Source organism: Podarcis gaigeae (assembly GCF_964106915.1).
Source record: "Podarcis gaigeae genome assembly, chromosome: 1".
NCBI classification, from domain to species: domain Eukaryota; kingdom Metazoa; phylum Chordata; class Lepidosauria; order Squamata; family Lacertidae; genus Podarcis; species Podarcis gaigeae.
The window spans coordinates 62,527,620-62,552,311 of NC_139678.1; the positions used below are offsets into that span (position 1 = coordinate 62,527,620).

General features: G+C 43.8%; 1 protein-coding gene across 4 annotated transcripts in view; it reads left to right on the forward strand.

The window, feature by feature from the left end:
- Positions 1–24,692, forward strand: part of ANO3 (anoctamin 3) — a 238,002-nt gene that overhangs the window by 171,143 nt on the left and 42,167 nt on the right. For all 4 annotated transcript variants that reach the window (XM_083749885.1, XM_083749884.1, XM_083749886.1 and 1 more), the window contains 6 exons: positions 4,837–4,968; positions 6,180–6,286; positions 9,083–9,138; positions 10,606–10,727; positions 17,514–17,648; positions 21,987–22,083. In XM_083749885.1, coding sequence (XP_083606011.1) covers positions 4,837–4,968; positions 6,180–6,286; positions 9,083–9,138; positions 10,606–10,727; positions 17,514–17,648; positions 21,987–22,083 — 649 coding nt within the window. The remainder of the gene's footprint in view (positions 1–4,836; positions 4,969–6,179; positions 6,287–9,082; positions 9,139–10,605; positions 10,728–17,513; positions 17,649–21,986; positions 22,084–24,692) is intronic.

Below are 24,692 nucleotides of genomic sequence, written 5' to 3' on the forward strand. Positions count from 1 at the left end.
GAAACCAGAGCAGTGCATGGAAATGCCATTTACTTTCCCACTGGTGTGGTACTTATTTATCTACTTGCACTTTTTGGTGTGCTTTCAAACTGCTAGGTTGGCAGGAGCTGGGACCGAGCAATGGGAGCTTACCCTGTCGCGGGGATTTGAACCGCCAACCTTCTGATCAGCAAGCCCAGGAGGCTCAGTGGTTTAGACCACAACACCACCCGTGTCCCTAATTTGACATTAGTAGCTTTTTATACTGAATGTTATGCACCAGGAACATATTCCACTCACTTACATTATGCAACCATTTTCCATCATGTGTCCTTTTGTACTCATTTGCATGTCATTATTAAAATGTTAACTTCATTTTAAAAAAGAAATATATATATGCAGTTTTTGTTGCCCTGGGCTGCTTTGGGAGGAAGAGTGAGCCATGAATATAAAAATAAATGAATGAATAAAAACTTGTACTTTCACTGCAAATTTGACTAACATAGCTGTATTTTACAAATTTCGACCATGGTCGAAATAATCAGGTGTGAAAGCTGGGAAAAGGGATTTGATGAGAATTTTTAATTTTAATTTAATTTTAATTTAATTTTAAATCTTAGCTTTGTTATTGCTCTGTTTACCAAAAAAACCCCACCCTAATCATCTTGTTTATAAGTTAATTTAATGTGTGTTGTTTCATTTACACCGCTGTGTATTCAAGATACCTGAGAATACAGGCCTTGATCAAGAGAAGCATGTATGTAACTTTGTGAACCTAGCAGGGCTTTTAATAATTTTTGCCCTGTATTCTATGGCAATGCAAACTAGTGCTGGCCCTAACATTAAACAAAGTGAGGCAACCCTCATGATTCCTCCCCACAGCATTTCATTCTGTTGCCCCATTGCCTGTGGAGAGTTAAGGCCCCCTATTTTGGGTAAAGATTTAACAATATTATTAGTCTACAAAAGGGAGTACCATAGTACATACTACAGAATCATTAAACCATGTAATATAATAAATAAATCTGCCAATACTTTTTTCTCATCAGCTCTCTGTAATTTCTTATTCTTTTAAAAAATGGCACTCCTATTAAAAATAACTGAAGAGACCTAACAGTAAAATTCTGTTTGTCTACTCAGAGGTAAGCCCTGCAGAGTTCAATGGGGCTAACCCAGTCTACTTGGGAGCAAGCTCAATTCAATTCAATACAACATACATGGTTACTCTAGTTATAAATGTCTGCAGAATTGCAGCCTCAGTGGCAAAGGCTCAAGACAATTAATTGAGTATGTCCTAGAGAACATCTATGTCCCAATTGCTGCATAAGGTTTCTAAGGTTTTCATGAAACAGAACAATGCATTTCTTTCTAAACAAATAATGAAATTTTGTAGCCTATAAAAGTTAACCAGTTTTCAGCAGTGCAAACGAAACAAGAGTTAATTTTGTTAAATCCTTAATGCAGCATGTTGTTATGGTTACCATTTACACATTTCAATTATCTTGGTCCTATTTATTTTCAATACATGCAGTATTGCATGTTTTGGTCTCTTATGTTTTGTTTTCTTTATATATAAATGATGGTTATGACCTTCTGGTTAAACTGAATTCATTCATTCATTCATACCTGAATCATTCTATGAAATAAAGTCTACAAGTAAACATACGGTGCAATGAGCAATAATGTATGAAATGCAATGCAGAGAGCAATAATATCTATGGGTACAATGTAGCCTTTTAAAAGTCAATACGGGTTTGGAAAAGATTTAATGATATGTAGATTGCATCTCATACCAATGCAAATAAGATCACTTTCAGGACCCGATATTGAATTTTAGTGAAAGATTGCATTCCTTTTGTATTTAAATGGAATTTTTGCCTGGTTCAGTGTTTCTGGGGTGTACTCCTCATTATTTGAAATTATTTCTTTCATTACCTCCAGTGAATTTATTAAGAGTGATGGCCCATTACAGCAAAGAAGTGTTACCTGTTTATTTGTTGCACTGATGTGCCAGTTGTACCTTATAAAGATGAATAAGCCATTCTGTTAAAAAGCACTGTCTAGAGTTCAAGCGAACAGCAGACTCAGACACTGCAGCACTGAATACCAACAGAGGGAGGGCAAGATATATGCAGAAGCAGGTATCTGTGCATACGTCCCCTGACAGAGTTGGATCCCTCCCCTCTCCCCACCCTTTACTCTGTGGACATTGTTCCCACTGGTGGGTGACCCCAACCAGTGCTTTGATCTTGGATGTGTTTTTCCCAACACTAGATCAGAAATGCAATTCAGTGTAAACAAGTGCAAAGTGTTGCACGTCAGGGCAAAGTAAATAAATAAATTTTAATTTCACCTACATGGTCATGGGGCCGAACTTGCAGCGACTAAGAATGAGATAGCTTGAGGAAGATCATCATCATCATCATTTTTAGTTTGTATTCCGTCTTTCTCTCTTACAATACTCAAGGTGGTTTACAAGCTGAAGAAACAAAAAATGTACATCTTATAACAATCTAATGCAATAGTAAATGTGATAATAATACAAAACTTTAAATAAGCAACCTACATCAAAAAAAGCATTCAACAAGATGTCAACGGAGTGTGCAGCAGCTGAGAAAAAGGCAAATTCTATGCCGGGGATCATTAGAAAGGGATGGGAAATAAAACTGCCAAATTGTGTGACTGCATTTGGAATACCGTTTACCGTTCTGGCCTTTGCCTCAAAAAGCATACAGTAAGCCTGCAACTTACATGGGAGTTATGTTCTGGAGATGACACCTAGAGCCAAATTTGCATGTACAGTGGTACCTTGGGATGCGAACGGGATCCGCTCCTGAGCCCCGTTCGCATCCTGAAAGCAACGTAAGCCACGACGGCGTGTCTGCATGTGCGCGGGTCGCTCTTTGCCGCTTCCGTGCATACATGTGACGTCATTTTGAGCGTCTGCACGAGCTGCGAAACCCAGAAGTAACACACTCTGTTACTTCCGGGTTGCCGTGGAGCGCAACTCGAACGCGCTCATCCCGAAGCACATTCAACCCGAGGTATGACTGTAGTCCAAACATATTGGGTTCAATGGCAGGTGGGATTGCCCAAATCTTTCTTCCTGAATGCCCACCCCCTCTTTATTTTTTAATTTTTTTGCCAAGTGCGTAAACCTGAATGTGCAGGAGTTAAATGTGTGTAAGTTGTGGGCTGGCTGTACTGTAGAGTTGAAAAACGGTTCAGAAAAGGCTACCCAAATGATTGAGGGGCTGAATTGACTCTGAGGAAAGGTTGCAGCATTTTGAGAGTTTTTAGTTCTGAGAAAAGGTGAGTAAGAGAGGAAATTATGCATGACATGGAGGTAGTGGGTAGAGAAAAGTTTTTCTGCCTCTCTCTCATAACTTGTGGGCGTCCAATAAAACTGAATGTTGAAAGAGTCAGGACAGATGAAAGGACTTTTTTGTGTAGCACATAATTAAACTATGGAAATCACTCCCACGGGAGGCAGTGAGGGCCACTAACTTGGATGGCTTTAAAAGAGGATTAGACAGATTCAAGGAGGATAAGATTATTACTGGCTACTCACCACAATAGCTATGCTCTGCTGCCACAGTCAGAGATGACAATGCTTCTGAATTACCTCGGGGCGAGGTAATGTTTGCAGATTTCCCATTGGTTCCTGATTGCTGGTGCTAGTTCCTGATGCTGGACTAGATGGGCCACTGTTCTAGATGCTCTTATCTCTTAACATCCACAGTGCATCTCCACATCAGAAGCAGCAGCAACAGCTGAACATGAGAGCATCTGATGGAGCTCTGTGGTGACAAGGGCAGGTCAAACCTGTGGTTCCTCTTCATAACACTTCAAGAGGCCTGTAATTTGGCCCTCAAAAGAAGAGCAATATTTGGAGATTGTTTTATGCATTGCATTTGTATATTTTATTGATTTTTGTAAACCACCCAGGAGAGACTTTGGTCAACAGGTGGCCTAGAAATAATTCAAATAAATACCACAAGAAGAGCCCGGGTAGATCTAGTCTAATGTCCTGTCTTGTGGAGAGACATATCACTAATAAACCAAATAGAGTCAAAGAATGTAAAATGCAGATGACTGTTTTTGTTTTGCTACAATGTTTTGTCACCTGCCCTACATATTAATGCTATTGCAGCTTAAGAATACAGGTTGGAGTGGGATGTTTAGTGAACAGGTATAATGGAAACACAGCTATTATCTTTGTGAGGCCTCATTGTATATTTCACCTCAGACTGAATGGCAACCCATGAGTTATGTGAGGGGAGCTCTGAACCTCCAGATATTGCTGGACTACAATTCCCAAACTCTCTGACCACTGAATTTGCTGACTGGCACAGAAGGGAGTTGTGAGTGAAAAAACATCAGGGGCTAGCAGAGATTCCTTTTCTCTTCTCTAAATCCATTCATGTGGGCCATTCCATTCCATTTTTCCCAACCAGAGCAAGGGGAAGGAACACACATCACTGGTAGAGCATCTGCCTTGCAAGCACATGTGTCTCATGTTGAATCCACAGCATATCCAGGTGGGTTTGGGAGAGACTCCTGCCCAAAACCCTGGACAGCCACTGCCAGTCATTGTAGACAATAGTGAGTTAGATGGACTCAACGGTCTGACTTGCTACAAGGCAGCTTCCTATGTTCCTAGTGTTGGCAGTGCCACTTACAATACATTTTTTAATCCCCTGGTTATGCAGCTATTTTTCTTCATTTTTGAAGAGGAGGACATTATAAAGAACGTGGCTTCATCTTCTTTGTTTTCCATTCTAGTACAACCCTTCCATTGCTGGGTAGCATGTAGCAAGAGATTGAAGTAATTTCCCCCCCCCCCCAATGTTCCAGTTTGCAGAGGAATATGAGAGAACTGAAGAGCTGGTTGCCCAGAAATCCAATGAAACTTGACAAAGAAGCACTTCCTGACCTGGAAGAAACAGATTGCTATACGGCACCCTTCAGTCGCGCACGCATACATCAGTAAGTGGGGGACCCATATGTATATATTCATAAGGCACCCTGATTAATATTTCACTTTTGCTCAGCAGGTGACATAACATCAATCATCATTAGCAGATGGCTGATGTCAAAACTGAATGGTATTTATATTCTAAAAATTCTGTCATCTATATTCAGTGATATCTTCTAGCGATAAACCTTTAGCAACGTAGGGTCAGGCACCAGTACCACCCCCTAGACTGGCTTTCTTTTCTCTAGGGTAATAGTATTCTCAGAGCAACAATACTAAATTCAAAATGTATGAGCTACTCTGAAATCCTAAGGGCCAGAATCACAAGTGCTACTTTTTTGTTTCATAAAGCAGGATCACAATTGAATGTTCCTGATTAAAACCATAAATCTCATATTCATGAATTTTGTGACCCAAGAGGGAAATCTCAGTGGTGCAGGGCCATCCAATTGGACATTAGCAGGTCAGCAAAATACCCTATAGTGTTTTGTGTACATAAAGTTTTGGAAGCTTATTCCAAAAGGCCATTGTCTCAGAACCAGCTTGAAGATTGCTTGAATTGCACTACTTGCAGAAATTAAAATGTTTCAGGTTTTAGTTGCTCACAGTTTAAATGGGGCAATGAGATACTTGAACATTTGAAGTCACCTGACACTCATGGATTTGCTTTTCAGTATTCATTTAACTGGACTCAACTACAAGTTGAACAATTCAAGTGATATAAATAAGACCTTAATACATGCCCTTTTTTAGAAACATGTTAATTGTGTCTATTCAGAAGTACTAGTACGTCCCACTGAATTCAGTACGTCTTAATATCAGGTAAGTGGGTATAAGAGTGTAGCCTAAGCTTAGGTTCTGAACCACATTGGAGTTAATTATTTGAAAATCATGGGATGGAAAAGGCATCAATGACTCTATGGCATCCAAACCATTCCAAGGAGGCAAAGGTTTCTGGCACAAGAAGTGCGTGCTGCAACAGCAGAAGGCAAACCTAGCTGGGGAATGATATTGGGAAGGGCTACTGCTGTGGAAACAGGACAGCAGGTGAACCCAAAAGGCAAAGGAAGTTTACTGACAGACGTTTGAATGGCAGAAAATGGCAGGTGCCCGTGCTTGTATTTAATGTGTGGAGCTATTTCGTTCATTGTGAGATATATTGTATGGTGATATTTTGACAGTTGCTTTGAAAATTAATCGACATCAACTATCTCTTCAACAGTTTTACAATAAACAACAAAGACAGTTTCTTCAGCAACTCCACGAGAAGTAGAATAGTACACCATATGCTGCAGAGAACGAAGTATGAAGATGGGAAATCAAAAATGGGTATAATTCCACTTGGGTATTAAGACTGCTTGTTGTTAGCAACATATCCTCTGCCAGCCAAAATTTTTGAGTGAATATTTATACTAAAATATAGATAACATCCAATTGGAGAAGACATCATGGAATTTTCACCCGGGGACCCTCCAAATGAACACTTTCTTAAGCTTTCATCCAATTTTGCATGCACAATGCTTACGCAGATGTTAGATTATATCCAACATTTATTGCACATTTCTTCTGATTTGTTTGTTACAGGACAATAAGCATTCGTGCTGCATTCATTCTCATTTGTTTGTATGGTGTTTACACTCGTTTCCATTAATTAGTCTGTCGGTCATCCCGTATTTTTCAATGCATTTCCCCATCACTATCCAAACCATGAAAAGACTAAGGACTGGTAAAGAAAAAGTTATTTATATGCATTGTATGTGCCATATAACATTGTGCCACCAGATGGCGATGTGCAGTCCCATTTTTCTCTACCTGTTTTCCCTGTTTAAATTTACAATGCTTTAAATGGAAATGCTTCTTTGATGTGTCTAGATCCAACCTAATTCTTTCTAAAAAGCAGATTTGTTGTGCTAGGACAGCAGAGTCCCTTAATCAACATTAAAACACAAACCTAAAGCTTTGGAATGCACTTGAATTCCTCCTGAAGGAAGAGGCGTCCCTAAGATTCTTCACATAGGGTTACTATATTTCGAATAGTTGTTGAGCTTTGGAGGAGGGGGCAAAGCAGTTGAGCTTTTGGGCAAATTCACAAATTCGGCTATTTTTTAAAGGAAAATCAGCGAAAAAGACACTGCCAACATTTTCCCAGACATTTTAGCAATTTCCACCCAGACGCTGCTTCCAACTGCAGTATTCCGGGTATGTCCAGGAAATTCTGGACGTATGGCAACCCTAGAAGTTCACAGAAAACTAACAATAGTTGTCAATTTAACAAAGTTTGTTAATAAAGGCTTGAATCCAAAGGTGTTTTGCACTTGTGAATAGGCCCTTATACTTGTGCAAGGTATCTACATCCAGTTATTTTAATTTCCTCATCCTGCACTCAGTCTTCTTTATAGCCATCCCACTATCATTATTTTGGAACTTATTTTTGATTAGGGATGCAAATAATGTATTTAGTTAGGGACACAAAGATTGTAGTCATTCCGCTTATCAGCCATAACAAAACAGAGCACAAACCTCCCCCAAAACATTCAGTTGTGCCACAAGTTCTTATTTTGTTAGATGCCAGCACAAATAAACAAACACACAAAGCAACATCACTCTCATTATGAAACTGGAAATAGTATATCATCTCACTGGGGGAAACAAAGTTCTTCCTACAACTAAAGCTGTGGGGATTCCGTGGGGATCCTTATAAAGTGAGCATTGGGGGATATAAATGACAGCATCCTCTGCCCGAGTGTAGGAGCTGCATGTTTATTGTGAGCAGCATTTTTCAATCTAGGACTTTGAAACTCAGACTTGATTCCAACAAGCAGCAAACTGATCCACGCCTCATAGCTTTTGACAGTAACCATATTAGCAAATGACCAGATGAGAAGCAGAAGAGCAAAGAGCTTTTATCTGCTTGGAGAAACTTGCTGACGTGACTTGAAACACCATTAGCCTTGCATATAATGATTTTTGAATGGGTTCGTCGTTTCAGGTTAAGGAGAACTAGAATTAGGGTTGCCATATTTTGAAGAGCAAAAAAAGAGGTAGCCTGAGCTGATGCTAGCCAGAGCCAGGGAAAGAAGCCATGGCAAGCAGAGCAACCCAAGCCTGCCCCCCCCCCCAAAAAAAACCACCACACCTCGGACATTTCCTTTTAAATGTAAAAACCTGTCTGGATAGGCCTGTTGGCAACCAGCAAATGAAGAACACGGAATCCACCACACTCTCACATCAGGATTCCGTTTTTGTACGATGCAAAAACACCCACACAAACCCTGCAGCATATGCACAAGTGTGCCTTGAAGATATTACAGTGCAATAGGCCCACTTGAGGCCTTTGTGTGATGGCATCAAGATTGCTGTGTGTGTGTGTGTGTGTGTGTGTGTGTGTGTGTGTGTGTGTGTCTATGTGTGTTGCAATTCATTCCATACCCAGGTGCTTGTCAGCAGGGTAATCCTATCCAGCGGCGGAGAAAGCCAATCGGGCACCTGGGGTGGCAAATATGCCCTACACCCAGGGGTGGGGCCAGCCAACCAAGGGGGCATATCCAGCCACCTGTGGAGGTGGGGCCAGCTGCCCGCGGGGCGGGGCGAGCCGGGGCAGGACACGCCGTGGGGCCTCTGAGGAGTTGGCCTCCTCCCACTCAGCCATCCTACAGCTGGGGGGTGGCGGACCATTTGGGGCAGCGCGGAGCCTGCGGGCACCCAAGCCACCATGTCACTCCCAGGAGAGACGCATGGCTCAGGCACGCTGCAGGCCCTGCTGTGAGTGCCACCCGGCATTTTGTCACCCCCCTCAGTGGTGACACCCAGGGCCCCCGTCGCCCCTCGGCTACCCCAGAACCCATCTAGAAAAAAAGAAGAAGAAGACAGAAAAATGGGGGGGGGGCTGGGCATGTGTGGCAACATGAACAAAGCCAGAAAATATTCTTAATAAGGAAATTTATATACTACTTCATATTTCAAAGAAAATCTCTAAGTGGTTAACAGCCAGCTAAAAATATCACAAATGAAATGCAGAAGTAACGTTAACGAAATCCACATTTTGGAGCAGCACTTGGATGTTAGCACTTGTGTTGAGGAACCTGATTTCTAAGTTGTGTTATTGTCTTCTTCTTCATTCCCTAGGCATTAACAGATTACTCAACAACGGAACTTACGAAGCTGCATTTCCACCTCACGAGGTAGATTAAGTAGTAGTGCTTTGAGTATGGTATGTTCATTCTAAGTTTGCGTTAACCTCCTGCAGTCCGCAAATGAAATGTAAATTTGCTCTCAGGTATTTCTGTTTCTCCGCTCTGCCAGTCTTCTCTGAGGACCCCTTCTTCAAACTATCTTCGTTGTGTAGTTTTTTGTTGAGCTAGATGTCATTCATTGCATAGCATGCAACCCATCCAAAGCATGTTTATTCATGAGCACAAGGTTCTAGCCTAAGGCACAACACCCACAAGCAAGGGGGAGCCTCATGTCCAGATGCTCCAAGCCCCTTTATCCGGCCCCACGACATGCACCCATCCCAGGCACAGTCCCTCCTGGCTCTGCTTTGCACTCTCCTTGAGGTTTTCTTGTTTGTTTGTTGCCTGGCTGGGATGTGCTCTCAAACTCTTGCTTTCTTGGATGGAGGATAAAGAGAACTGTGTGTATGTGTGGAAGCTAGCCTGCAGTACAAAGGTGATATTTGAATTCATTGCTCTGTCTGATTTTGCCTTTGACGCCTGTAAGTTTGCCCAGAAGGGAACGTGGCCTTCTGGCTGAAAAAAGTTTCTCTAGTCCATGCAATAGGCAATAGGAACTTTGTTTCCTGGAAAGCAGATAGTCATAGGTAGCATAGTACATATATTATTATATATTATTATATTATATTAATTTTTTTGATTAACAAAATTTCTATGCACCCCAAAACTTGGAAGAGGATCTAAGTGGTGGTCTACATTAGTATAAGACAATGGAATATGTTATTTCAACTCACTGCAGTGGCTTTATGCTAGAGGGAAGTACTTCCATTCACATAAGGTGGGCCCTCAATTTTTGTCAATCCCCATCTGCAGTCAAAACTTTCCACCAGTCCTCAAGAGCGACTTCTTGGGGGGGGGGGACTGCAGCCTGCATAAATTGGGTGCCCCACATTACACTAGCAAAAAAGAAGTATTTTTTAAAAAATAATAATTAAATTTCAGTATTGAGACAAGCAGTTATCATTAACAATACAATAACTTTATGTTACACACACACATTCACATTGCTTTTCCTTCTCCTCATATTTTTAAACATGGGAATTATTGTGAGGATGAATGTAACAATTGTGTACTTTATACATAAATGCACCATATACTTGCATTAATAATGGACAGTATCTTCCAGCTGGAAAGTACTTCAGTTCTTTGCTGTCAAGACAAAGCACTTCCAGAAGGATCTCTCTGTTTTTGTTCCAAAATAATGTTTTCCTTCTGTAGAGATGTTTATAATTACCACAGCTTGAGTAGAGTACACTCAAGACTGTACTGTTCAGCATTGTTTAGTAATACATGGAGCAACTGTCCTGTTCCATTAGAAATGTTGTTTTAATATTTTTCTTAATTTCTTTATAAGAACACTTTTCTTTTGTATAAGCACATAACAATCCCCCCCCTCCTCCACTATCTGTCTTCCAGGGAAGTCACAAGAGCCGGCATCCCATCAAAACTCACGGAGCCCAGAATCATCGACATCTGTTATATGAGCGCTGGGCACGGTGGGGAATGTGGTATAAATACCAGCCTTTGGATTTGATCAGGTACTCCAAGAATACTGCAGAACTTGGTTTAGTCCCATGAAAAGGAAGGAAGGCTGAATGGCATTCCAATGAACATTCTGCTGTGAACAGTCTCCTATCAGCCTAGTGTTTTAAATTGGTTGGGTAACCTCTGTTCCAGGGATTGAATGCATCCTATTGTGCTGCTGTTATCTGGCCCCTGGGACACTCCCTTGGCCCCACCCCTTGTCCTTAGGCCACACCCCTCACCAATAGTGTTCTACAGTCTCAAGTGGTTTTGCCTGACTGGAATGTGTCTTTGAACTGTAGTAATGTCTCTTCCTTTGCTAGTTAGAGGATGGAGGGGGTATATGTACAGGGCTGTCTTAAGCAAATGCAGCGCCATGGTGCAAAGATCCACCCGGTGCCCCCCCCCCCAGGTTACTCAGTCCCAGGCATGCAGGAGGGCGGAGCTGGCTGGCTGCATCTGGTCTCACTGGCTCGGTCGCCCCCGAACCTGCAGTGCAGAGCCGCCCGCAGCAGAAGAGCCCACTGTGGCGCTCCGACCAACGGGTGGGCTCTTCCCCGGACTCAACTCTCTGGCCCCAGACTCTCAGCCTGGCGCCCCGAGAGCCTGGTGCCCAGGTGCCCCGCACCCCTAGTGCCTATGGGTAAGACGGCCCTGTATATGTAAAAAATAAACCTCTGGCTTTTGTGCAGTTGAAATCTGGCCTCTGTAGATAGACATTTATTGTGCCATGCACTTTTCCCGCTGAAGTGTGACCTCTGGATGATTGATGGAATCCAGCCTTCAGCCTGAGAAAATAATAATAATAATAATAATAATAATAATAATAATAATAATAATAATAATTTATTATTTATACCCCGCCCATCTGGCTGGGCCTCCCCAGCCACTCTGGGCGGCTTCCAAAAGAATATTAAAATACTATGATACATCAAACATTAAAAGCATCCCTAAACAGGGCTGCCTTCAGATGTCTTCTAAAAGTCTGGTAGTTGTTGTTCTCTTTGACATCTGGTGGGAGGGTGTTCCACAGGGAGGGCGCCACTACCGAGAAGGCCCTCTGCCTGGTTCCCTGTAACCTGACTTCTCACAGTGAGGGAACCGCCAGAAGGCCCTCGGCGCTGGACCTCAGTGTCCGGGTAGAACGATGGGGGTGGAGACGCTCCTTCAGGTATACTGGACCGAGGCCGTTTAGGGCTTTAAAGGTCAGCACCAACACTTTGAATTGTGCTCGGAAACGTACTGGGAGCCAATGTAGGTCTTTCAAGACCGGTGTTATATGGTCTCGGCGGCCGCTCCCTGTCACCAGTCTGGCTGCTGCGTTCTGGATAAGTTGTAGTTTCCGGGTCACCTTCAAAGGTAGCCCCACGTAGAGTGCATTGCAGTAGTCCAAGCGGGAGATAACCAGAGCATGCACCACTCTGGCAAGGCAGTCCACAGGCAGATAGGGCCTCAGCCTGCGTACCAGATGGAGCTGGTACACAGCTGCCCTGGACACGGATTTAACCTGTGCCTCCATGGACAGCTGTGAGTCCAAAATGACTCCCAGGCTGCGCACCTGGTCCTTCAGGGGCACAGGTACCCCATTCAGGACCAGGGAGTCCTCCACACCTGCCCGCCTCCTGTCCCCCAGAAACAGTACTTCTGTCTTGTCAGGATTCAATCTCAATCTGTTAGCCGCCATCCATCCTCCAACCGCCTCCAGACACTCACACAGGACCGTCACCGCCTTCACTGGTTCTGATTTGAAAGAGAGGTAGAGCTGGGTATCATCCACATACTGATGAACACCCAGCCCAAACCCCCTGATGATCTCTCCCAGCGGCTGCATGTAGATGTTGAAAAGCATAGGGGAGAGGACAGAACCCTGAGGCACCCCACAAGTGAGAGCCCAGGGGTCTGAACACTCATCCCCCACCACCACTTTCTGAACACGGCCCAGGAGGAAGGAGCGGAACCACTGTATGACAGTGCCCCCAGCTCCCAGCCCCTCAAGACGGTCCAGAAGGATGTTATGGTCGATGGTATCAAACGCCGCTGAGAGATCCAGCAGAACTAGGAAACAGCTCTCACCTTTGTCCCTAGCCCGCCGGAGATCATCAACCAGTGCGACCAAGGCAGTTTCAGTCCCATGATGAGGCCTGAATCCCGACTGGAAGGGATCCAAATGGTCCGCTTCTTCCAGGCGTGCCTGGAGTTGTTCAGCAACCACTCGCTCAATCACCTTGCCCAAGAATGGAAGATTTGAGACTGGGCGATAGTTGGCCATTGTGGCCGCATCTAAAGATGGTTTTTTAAGAAGTGGTTTGATAACCGCCTCTTTCAGCGGGTCTGGGAAGGCTCCCTCACGGAGGGAAGCATTCACCACCCCACGAAGCCCATCGCCCAGTCCTTTCCGGCTAGCTTTTATAAGCCAGGATGGGCAAGGATCAAGGAGACAGGTGGTTGGTTTCACTCATCCAAGCAGCCTGTCCACATCCTCGGAGGTAACAGATTGGAATTGATCCCACTCAACTTGACCAGACAGAACTCTAGCACTCTCCCGCCCCGGTCCTGCTCCCACGGTGGAGTCTACTTCTTCCCGAATCTGAGCGATTTATCTGCAAAAAACTTTGCAAAATCATTGCAGGAGAACATGTGGCCCGTACTGGGCCCCGATGTTGCAGGTGGTTCCGCTAAATTGCGGACCACCTGAAATAGTCTCCTGCTGCTGTTTTCTGCAGATGCAATAGAGGCGGTGAAGAAATTCTTCTTCGCCGTCGCTATCACCACTTGGTAGGCTCGACGTTGAGCTCTAACCTGTGTCCGGTCAGCTTCAGAATGAGTTATCCGCCACCGGCGCTCTAGCCGTCTCAACGATTGTTTCATTGCCCTCAGATCCGTGGAAAACCACGGGGCTCTCCGGGCTCCATGCAATCGGAGAGGGCGCTTCGGAGCCAAACAGTCAATAGCCCTGGTTAACCCCACATTCCAGCGGGCCACCAGGGAATCAGCTGAAAGGCCATCAACATGGGATAAAACATCCCCTACCACTCTCTGGAAACCATTTGGATCCATTAAGTGGCGGGGGCGGACCATCCGAATCGGTCCCACCTCCCTGCAGAGGGGAAGGGTCGCGGAGAAGTCCAGTTGCACCAGGAAGTGATCTGACCATGGCACTTCTTTTGTTTCACTTTTAGTTAGTGTCAGGTCACCAACATCCGTAGAGGTAAACACCAGGTCCAAGGCATGTCCGTGGCTATGGGTTGGGCCAAACTTATTCAGGGACAGCCCCATGGAGGCCATGCTTTCCACGAAGTCCCGAGCGGCCCCTTGTAAGGTCGTGTCGGCATGGATATTAAAATCCCCTAGGACAACCAAACTAGGCGTCTCCAGGAGAACATCCGCCACGACCTGAAGCAGCTCGGGCAGGGAATCCTTGGTGCAGCGGGGAGGTCGGTACACCAAAAGGAATCCTGTACTGCCCCTATTGCCCAACTTCCAGAACATGCACTCAGAGAACTGGGTCTTCCCAATAGGACGCCTGGTGCAAACTAATGACTTCCTAAAAATCACTGCAACCCCCCCTCCCCGCCCACAAGGCCTGGGTTGCTGTGCATAAGAGAAACCTGGTGGACAAGCAGCGGCAAGAACAGGCCCATCTGCTTCATTCAACCAAGTCTCTGTTACACATGCCAGGTCAAATCCTCCATCCATGATCAGGTCATGGATGGCAGTGGTCTTATGAATCATTGACCTGGCATTGCACAGCAGCACCTTCAGGTCATGTGGGTATCCCTTGCTGATTCTAGTATCCATCTGGTCAGGACCAGACCTGGAGGCAGGGATAGTCCTCAGACAACGACTAAACCTGCCTCCTCTGTAATGACATGGTCTGGTCTTAGCGTAACTCCTCCTCCTACCCGAGATCACTGAGATTGGTTGTCCCAACGCATCCCCCCCTGTGGAACATGCCACAGCCATTTTGTTGGCTGGGACCCACTCCCCGGCAGCCCTGACCCCTCCCCTTAAGAACAAAATAAGGCCTTAAAACAATGAAAACAAAACAAAAAAGAAACCCCAAAAAACAAAAAACAATACAAATAAAAAACTAAAAATTACAAATCCATCAAAATCAAACAAATTCCCAACTAAACATCCATCCCACCCCCACCCCATCCCTGCATATACAATAATAATAATGACAACAACAATAATAATAAAGAAATAAAAAGGAAAAGGAAAATTTTAAAACATTTTAAAAAGAACTCTGCACCCCTCCGGATACCCCTGGGCCGCAGCAGCAGTGACAGCAATCGTCCCTGTGAGGCCTGTCAGGCCCCGCCCTGGGCCAGATGGTGAGTGGCAAGAAGGAGCAGGGCCCTCAGACACCCAACAGGAGAGTCCTCCTGGGCAGCAGAGCACAGCAGTCCTTATGGGCCTTCAGGCCCCGCCCCGGGCCAGATGGTGAGTGGCAGGAAGGAGCAGGGCCCTCAGACACCCACACAGGAGAGTCCTCCTGGGCAGCAGAGTCCAGCAGTCCTTATGGGCCTTCAGGCCCCGCCCCGGGCCAGATGGTGAGTGGCAGGAAGGAGCAGGGCCCTCAGACACCCAACAGGAGAGTCCTCCTGGGCAGCAGAGCACAGCAGTCCTTATGGGCCTTCAGGCCCCGCCCCGGGCCAGATGGTGAGTGGCAGGAAGGAGCAGGGCCCTCAGACACCCACCAGGAGAGTCCTCCTGGGCAGCAGAGCACAGCAGTCCTTATGGGGCTTCAGGCCCTGCCCCGGGCCAGATGGTGAGTGGCAGGAAGGAGCAGGGCCCTCAGACACTCACACAGGAGAGTCCTCCTGGGCAGCAGAGTCCAGCAGTCCTTATGGGCCTTCAGGCCCCGCCCCGGGCCAGATGGTGAGTGGCAGGAAGGAGCAGGGCCCTCAGACACCCACCAGGAGAGTCCTCCTGGGCAGCAGAGCACAGCAGTCCTTATGGGCCTTCAGGCCCCGCCCCGGGCCAGATGGTGAGTGGCAGGAAGGAGCAGGGCCCTCAGACACCCACCAGGAGAGTCCTCCTGGGCAGCAGAGCACAGCAGTCCTTATGGGGCTTCAGGCCCTGCCCCGGGCCAGATGGTGAGTGGCAGGAAGGAGCAGGGCCCTCAGACACTCACACAGGAGAGTCCTCCTGGGCAGCAGAGTCCAGCAGTCCTTATGGGCCTTCAGGCCCCGCCCCGGGCCAGATGGTGAGTGGCAGGAAGGAGCAGGGCCCTCAGACACCCAACAGGAGAGTCCTCCTGGGCAGCAGAGCACAGCAGTCCTTATGGGGCTTCAGGCCCCGCCCCGGGCCAGATGGTGAGTGGCAGGAAGGAGCAGGGCCCTCAGACACCCACACAGGAGAAAAGTTCTCCATCTTCTTTAAGTAGTGTATAAATTGATTTTTTAAAAAATCTTTGATTTGTTTCTTAGTTCTGATAATGAAATGCATGCTGTATTCAGAAAATGTAAGATAATTTAGCATGCATCTGCAAATAAATACAGTAGTGCAAATACAGTACAGCAATCACACTGAATTGGCTGTGCCAGTCCATTTGCAATGTGCCAACTTTGCCACCACCTCTCCCTTTCCCTCTGCCTTCTGATAAGCAGCAGCCATGCAACAACCCAGTGGTCAGGTGAGTGCTGCCACGCCACCATGCCACCTGCTACTGGTGTTACCAGATCTACTTATTGGCATGTGTGGAAGGAAAGACTGCCTAGGCCATGTCCAGAGACTCTGGCTGCATTTTGACATCTGGCTAAACCATTGTTTAATGTGACATGAACAAGCCAAGTAAACCGATGGTTCATGCATTTCCCCCATCCCCTCTCCTCCTGTAGGATCACAGGAGGATTTTGAAAGTTTCTCTTCTGTTTTCCATTAATTGAAGTTTAGTGTTTCAAGCTAAAACTATAGTAAACTATGGGCTGTTGTTTTGAAACAAGCCAGTTTCAAATCCAAAGATTAAGGTTTTAAACAAACTATGGTTAACATTAACACATCAATACAAGAAATTGCAGTTAAGCAAAAATCAGAAGCAAAACTATGAAAAAAACAACCACAGAGCAAGGTTGCCCTAAAACATTTTGCTGCCAAAGCAGAACAACAAGTCAAAGTGTCTAGTACTCAGGTAAGGCCAAGTCATTTCAGCAACGAAGTCCCACAAAAATACAATCGTAATAACATAATAACTAACAAATTGCTTCCCTTTTATGACCACCAAAATCAGCTGCCCCAAGGTGACCACCTCACTCTGCCTATTTGCAGCGCCAACTTTGCTGCAGAGTTTTGTTCATGCCATGTTAAACTATGGTTTAGTCTTGCATCCATATGTACTTTTAACCTGTAGTCAGTGATGGCAACAATACTCCCTGCTCCAAGAGTCTCTACAATAAATAAACAGGCAGGACTCTAGTTGTGCCTGACTGTGTTAAATAAAAAATATGTATGGTCCAGCACAGGCTTTTCCACTGTGATGAACTCCCATTTCGGACTACAACTCCCATTGCCCCTGACTATTACTCAGCTGGCTGGGACTTAGGTAAATTGTAGTCCAAAACATCTGACCAGCACCAGATTGGGAAAGCTGACCTTGACTGCAATCAGTGCCCTTCAAATTATATGTTGAAGTAAAATAAAATGGGTTTGCCATACCCATTTCTAACCAAATCCCATCCCAACTGAAGAGTAGTTCCACTTCCACTTAAGGTGAATGCTCTGTTGCCAAGGCTGGCATTGACATTCAATTACTTTGACATTTAAGCATATTGTATATTTATCTTTTTCTTACGCAGGCGGTATTTTGGAGAGAAAATTGGCCTTTATTTCGCTTGGCTGGGATGGTATACTGGGATGCTCATTCCTGCTGCACTTGTTGGGCTGTTTGTTTTCCTTTATGGATTATTTACCATGGATTCCAGCCAAGTAAGGTAAGAGGTGTGGGGTTGTCCTCTTTTATAAAATCATAACACAGCATGCTCTGTCGCTATGAGCTGGCAGCTCTCAAGCTGTATCAAAAGTAGCTGTTGAAATGGATCACGAGAATAATGCAAATTGGCCTAAGCCCCCCTCTGCTGCCTGAATATCATATGGAAGAATCACAGGGTGGGTTTTTCGTACCGGGCCTAAGGTGTTTGGTGTGTGCATGATGCTTTTAGTGTGTGATCATCTTCAGTCCAGTTTCTATTTCCTTTTTAAGGATTGTTTTGAGATGCAGCAGATCCACTTCACAGTAATTAAAAATGAAATAACATTCTGCTATGAGCTACTTTCCCTCCTTAGATAAGCATTTACATCAAAAGGTGGGGGGAAGGGACAAAATGACTCTATCTATACTGAAAAGTTATTATTCTAGGATGACCATAACATAAAATCATGACAATGCAATGTAGCATTTGAAACTAAAATCTCCCCATTCTGACCTGTGCATCATAAAGTTATCTTGCCTCGATTACCTTGTGTTGTGCTGCCATCACTTTGTACATTCTCTTACCCCCTTTGGCAACAGCCAATGATGTAGAGAGAAGTTGAGGAAAAGCACAATGTAACAATGTTATGAATTACAGGGGAGCAAGGAAGAAATCAGTGCCTAGATGCTGTTTTGGTGTCCCCCCCTCCAATAAAATAAAAACCAACAACATTGGTCTGGAGGGGTGGGGAAAACCCTGAGGAAATTTGGGGTTTGTGAAGGGATGGGGGGATTCTGTTGCACAAGCCAAAGTTCTAATGATTCAGTGACTTCACTGCATACAAACAAACAGCTCTTAGGCTGGGTGGGGGAAAGAACGCTATGCCCCCACCCCAAGCAGAACTGTCCAAAACCTTCTAATGTCCTATTCTTTTAAAAGAATATCTTTTACTGCTTTTTCACATGTAATAAACTTAATTAAAACATAGCAGACAACAAACAGCAGCTAGTCTGTTATTTCCTGGAAAAAAGCATAACAGCGGTTTGAAATTAGAACCATTACTTAGAACAAGTTTATGATGCACATTAAAGTCTCTGATCCAAAAATTTTCTCCAGATGTTTTGATAGGTCATGCCTGTTATTAAAGCAACTACAGGCCTTTTAGACAAGACCTTTCCCTAACAAATGGAAGGTAACCTCAGACCTGGCCAGTAGGTTTGACTGAGCAATCCTCCTGGTCCCATTAACCCTCTCTTGTCTCTGACATTGATCCACCATTGCCTCAAGGCCAAACCACAAAACAGTCTTATTCACAGTAAACAGATGGCAAATCCACAAAAATATTCTGGGGAAGAAATCTCATTCCAGTAGGCATCATTATGAGGGGAAATGGGATAGAAATGCTTTTAACAAATAAATAAATAAACATTTGTGAAAGCCTTTTGATAATCAACACTGTGGGTGGGATTCAGCTAGAGAGGCTCATCCATAGAAGCCCTGTGCCAATGCATCCATGTGCGCAATGGGCCCTCTCCTCACATGGCTCCCCAAATTGGCTTGGGTGGGTGGGTGTGTTGTGAGAACCCATGAACCATCATGTTGCCAGGGGCCGGAGTCAGACACAGGTCACACGAAAGGTACAAGACTCCATCGTTAGTGAAGTTAACTCTTTACTCAAAGAAACAGCATACAACTCAGAAACACATCCCAGTAGGTCTCGCCCCTGTAGAGCAGTTGCCAGGACTGAAGGTCCCTGCCTTCTACCCTTTCTAAGGCTCCTCCTCTTTCGGATGTTTCCCAAGCATTCTCCAATTGCATGTGTGTATCACTGGCTTCTGTTCTGCTCTCCTCCTTATCCTGTATGTTCTTGGAGACCAGGGGGAAGGGGAAATTGTTACAGCAGGAGAGGAAGACTCCATGGATTCTTCAGCGGTCTCTTAACCTCCCCCCCCCCCTTCTCTGCTTCAGCCTCAGAGTCTGAACTATTCCCTGTCACAGGCTCTTCCTGCTCACTAAACCCTGTTGCCTCTTCAGCATCCATCCCCTCCTCCCAATCTTCTCCCTCTGACCTCTCCTCAGTGCCCCACTACCAATCCCCAGCTTCTGAGCCATCCTTCTCTTGGGGTTCCCTTGGGGGTTCACTGGCTGGTGCCTCCTACTACTTTAGCCAGCCAGTCCCTGACACATGTGAGGAGAAGGGGGAGGGGTGTCATTCTGTCTGTCAAGCTGAAATGTTTGCTGACGGAATGATCAGAAAAGCATTGAAAATTAATTATTTAAATGTATTCCTCCCTAACGCAGAAAATGTGGTTATTATTCCTAACATATTAATTGCATAGCTACACTGCACAACTGCAGTACATTCACTGCACTGTTTTAACCCTCATCAACTAAAGTGTCAAGGAACACAAGGATCATCCTGGATTTTCATTATGCAACAAGACTTTGTGTCAGTTTGACAAATTAGCATCCCCCAAAGACATAACTATTAATTTAATGCGTCAATACAAAGCCATTTGGTTTTAAGACTACTGGATTCCAAAATCGTTGATGCTCGTAACTGAAAAATGAGCAGAGTGTGTCGATAATGGCTACGTAGGTTTGTCCACAAAATGTAACATTTGCTAGCCAGGCCTCAGCAGAGCTTTGTGTAATCAGAAACCCATTTTAAGTGCAAGAAGCCAGGACTGGGACACTTTGTTTAGTTACCTATCTACTATTTCCACTTCTATCCCATCATTTGTCATTTCATGACCCCATGATGGGCTACAACATAAAATACCTCATTGTGCTTGGCACCATAAAATACAACATAAGACACTATTAAAACAAACAGAAAAATCAGTTAAAGCAATTAACAACTCAGTTTTGTAATATTTTGCAGACATGTTATGTGCCTTCGTAGCTTGCAACCTGGATAATATGAACCAATGGAAAGTTTGATACAGAACAGATTTTGACTCATCAACAGACTCATTGATGTTCTTCAGTTATTTTATATATTTGTATATATCATAGTAATACATGATGCAACAACAGGCATTCAGCAGTTTTCACCATATAATTACTTCATATGTAATTGCTTAATATAATTACATATGAAGTACTTACAATCATATGAGATATATGACTCTGAGCATCTGCAGAATACAGGTCCCTTTGCACTAGATACACATAACAGGTACTCATACAAACTTGTTTAGGAGACAAGTTCTTGCTTTCCAGAAGGAAGAGGATGTAACTAGAAACATCTCTTTTTTTAACAGTTAACATAGTGCATGACTGATATGCCTTCATTCTGGCCCACACCTTGAAACCTTCTGTTTTCAGTGATTAATGCTGGTTGTATTTTAAAAAGCATACAGCAGTGCAAATCAATTCTTAGAGTTATGTAACAGGCTGGCACTTAGATAAAGTTAGTATTCCCTCTAGTGGTTTGGGATGAATTTGATTTTTAAAACAAATCTGCATAACACAACTTCCTTTCACAAAACATGATGCACAGGTAACAGAGGGGTAATTAATATTCACAGCTAGACATCCCTTCAGCAGTTTCTGAATTTTTTATTTGATTATGAGTCTTCAGATTGTGGGAACTGGAGTTTTAAACCTAGCCCAGTATTCAGATAAGTCAATGATTAAACTGGCAAGCACTATAGCTGATATGTGCTTCATGTCTAGAAACAAAACTAAGATTATCATGTTTTAAGCAGTTGATAGCAGTTGCTTAAAAAGGAAATGCATGGGTTTAAATATTTCTTTTTCCATATCTACTTTTGTAGAAAGACCTAGGAGAAATTTCTCTGTTTTTGTAGCAAGGCCTGGGAGAAATTTTAATCACCATCACCAGCCAGGCAATATCAAAGACAGAGATTGATACAATCCAAACCTCAGGGAATATCTGGACTCTTCATCCTGCCCCATGTGTGTGTCATTTGGGGCCTGGGTTGTGGTGCAGGAAGCTGCAATGGAAAGAGGAATCCTACAAAATCAGAAAGAAACAACTTGCACCAGCAACTTCATGCTGACTTTATGCACTCAGTTCTGAGGGTTTCTTTCCTGCCAGGGTATCTATCTGCCTTGGCTACATCCCAGGACCATCATGTGACTTGGGGGTGGGGGGTGGGGAGTGAAACAGAACTTCCAAAAATCCTACTGTCAATGAAATCATAATTAAACTGCCATGTCCTGTGTTGTGCCTGTGCAATAAAATAAGTTTAGGTCCAGCTTCCAAAGTAAGGTACAAACACAATGCTGCAAATATCAGAAGCCTTGCGGCCTGTGTCAGCTACCATAATAAATGTCATAAACATCAGTCATCCCTGAATAAACATTCACTGTCTTTATTTCCTGGTGCAGCAGAGAGATCTGCGAGGCAAATGAAACTGTCATGTGTCCAATGTGTGAGAAGAATTGCACCCTGCAAAAACTCAATGAAAGCTGCATCTACGCAAAGGTAAGTTATTTTGTGCTCTAGAAGCTCTATGCTTCAGATACGTCAGTTGGAAACTGCACACGGCCTCTTGTTGTCATTTCATTCAAATACTTTTCCATTGTACCACATGTGGGGGACATCTGGCCCTCTGTAAGTCGCTGAGCTGTAGCTTTCACCATTCATGACCATTGGCTATGCTTCTAGGGCTGATGAGAATTGTGGTTCAGCAACAGTTGGAGAGCCAGAGGTTCCCACTCCTATAATGCACAGTGGTGCTTGGTGGACTCTTCAGCAGCAAACCCAAAAATGTATTCAGCTTTCATGCTCAACACTTCACAAGGATTTGCCCTGCCAAAAAACGGTTATTGCGATAGAACCTATAAAAGCAACCCAGGCCAAGTGAATATCTTTGGCCCTTTGCTATCAGTGGTGGGGCCGAGAGTCTGCCTCCCTGTCTTCCCGCTCTGTAGGAAAATATTTCTGCTCTGCAGAGACAGAAAATGATTATGAATTCACATCAAACACTTAAACACCACTTCAAGACTTTTCAAGTGCGGAATGCAAATACTCAGTGCCCGATTCTTTGTTGGGGTTATCAGTAGGATGCTCACATATTCTGGACCCATGACCAACAGTATACCCTGTGTACATTTTGGCTCTTGATTAATTTATGTAGTCATGGGGTTGGATCCAATGAAGTAATTACGTTCATGAAAGAACTTCTGCTTCAGAAGCAGAATTTCGCTCTCTTTCCACGTCCAAAACATCTGATCTGGGCTTTATTCCAATCAAGGAGAGGAGTTGTGGGATACACAGGGAGAGGAGAGGAAGGGCAGGGAAAGTTGATGTTCAAAGCAAAAGGCCTTCTGCAAACAGAAAGAATTCACTGGATATATAACACAAGCAGTTTTACTGATATAGCAAACCTATATGCAGTGCTATTTTTCAAGAAAAAGAGGTAGCGGAACTCACCATGAACACCTCCCTTGTTCTCTTATAATGACAATGGTGCCCACCTGAGAGGTGCCGAAACCGAGTTCTGGTAAGTTCCGGCTGAAAAAAAAGCCCTGCCTATATGTGTGTATTCAATAGCAGGACCTACTGAGTTCAATGGGGCTTTCTTTCACGTAAACGAAAATAAGATTACAGCATTCCTTGCTCATCTGTATTATTACTAAATAAATACATAAATACAATGTAAAACAACAGATTACAATTGTCTTATTTCATTAATTTGTAAGAATTTGTGGTTTTTCTACTTCCATTTGAAAACAGAAGCATTCATATTTTCATCTGATTCACACATACAACAAATCACTTCCCAGTCATTTTATTTACCGGTACCTCCCAGTCCTCTAATAGCACTCTGTCTGTCTGTCTGTCTGGCTGGCTGTCTGGCTGGCTGACTGGCTGACTGGCTTTGAATCCCACATTCACTGTAATGAAATTCATGGAGCACACTTACCGAGCTGATATTCTTGAGCAATGGGTAGTATATGTGCACTTTTTCAAATGTGTACTTTAAATCATCTGAGGCCTGAGTGCTTATCCAACATATGCATTAAATAACTACACACTGTATAGTGGATTCATTCAAAAGAAAATAAAACATTCCAGAGGGATTCTACACTATAAATGTTGTTTAAACCATTTTTATTACATTCACTCTAAAGAAATATATTATAGTTGTCTGTTTTGTGTAAACATTTCATCCCCTCTCTGGTAAATATTTTCTTATTGGAAAACGGCATTCCTATTAAAACAGGGATGTGTTAAATTAGCTAAGGTTTGCAGTTCCTGAAGAGGACTGTGCAAGAGAAAAAGTCTAATTAAGTATGTCATCTTGTGTGGGGAATGAAATCCTCCTACAGCAAACTATTCAGCCTCCTCAGCACTCCTTTTCCCCAGATACCCATTGCCTTACAAGCATCACATTCCTAAGGTCCATTGCTGTTCCTTAGACTTTGGGGTTATATGTAACACAGTGTAGTTATAGAGTAGTTAAACATTGGCAGTGAAGTCTCCTTCCATTAACAAAAGTCTCATAGACACTGTGTCTAAATGGTGAGGAAATAAATGGTAGTTAAATGGCAAACAGAATTAATTACAGTATTACTGGTTAAGTTAGAAATAGTTCTTGTTCCAGTAAACCTGCTCACAATCTCTGCATGCAAAATTTCATGTCAGTTTTGTTTAGCTAAATCAGACTAATATTGTGATAGGAATAGATTCAGGTAGGTAGCCGTCTTGGTCCAGTAGCACCTTAGAGACTCTGAATATATGTTTTCGTGCGCATGCACACTTCTTCAGATACACCAAGTGTATCTGAATAATAATAATAATAATAATAATAATAATAATAATAATAATAATACTTTATTAATACCCCACCCATCTGGGTGGGTTTCCCCAGCTACTCTGGGTGGCTCCCACCTGAATATTTAAAACACAATACAGCATAGCATGCAGATAAAATAGAAAAACAGAATTTATAAATTACTGATAAATTATTATTGGTAAAGGTAAAATAACTGAACAGCTGAATAAAAATGACAGCAGACAGTCAATTCATTATCAAATGCACTTTGAACAGTTCACACTTGTGCATAAGGGAAAGCAGAATTACAGCT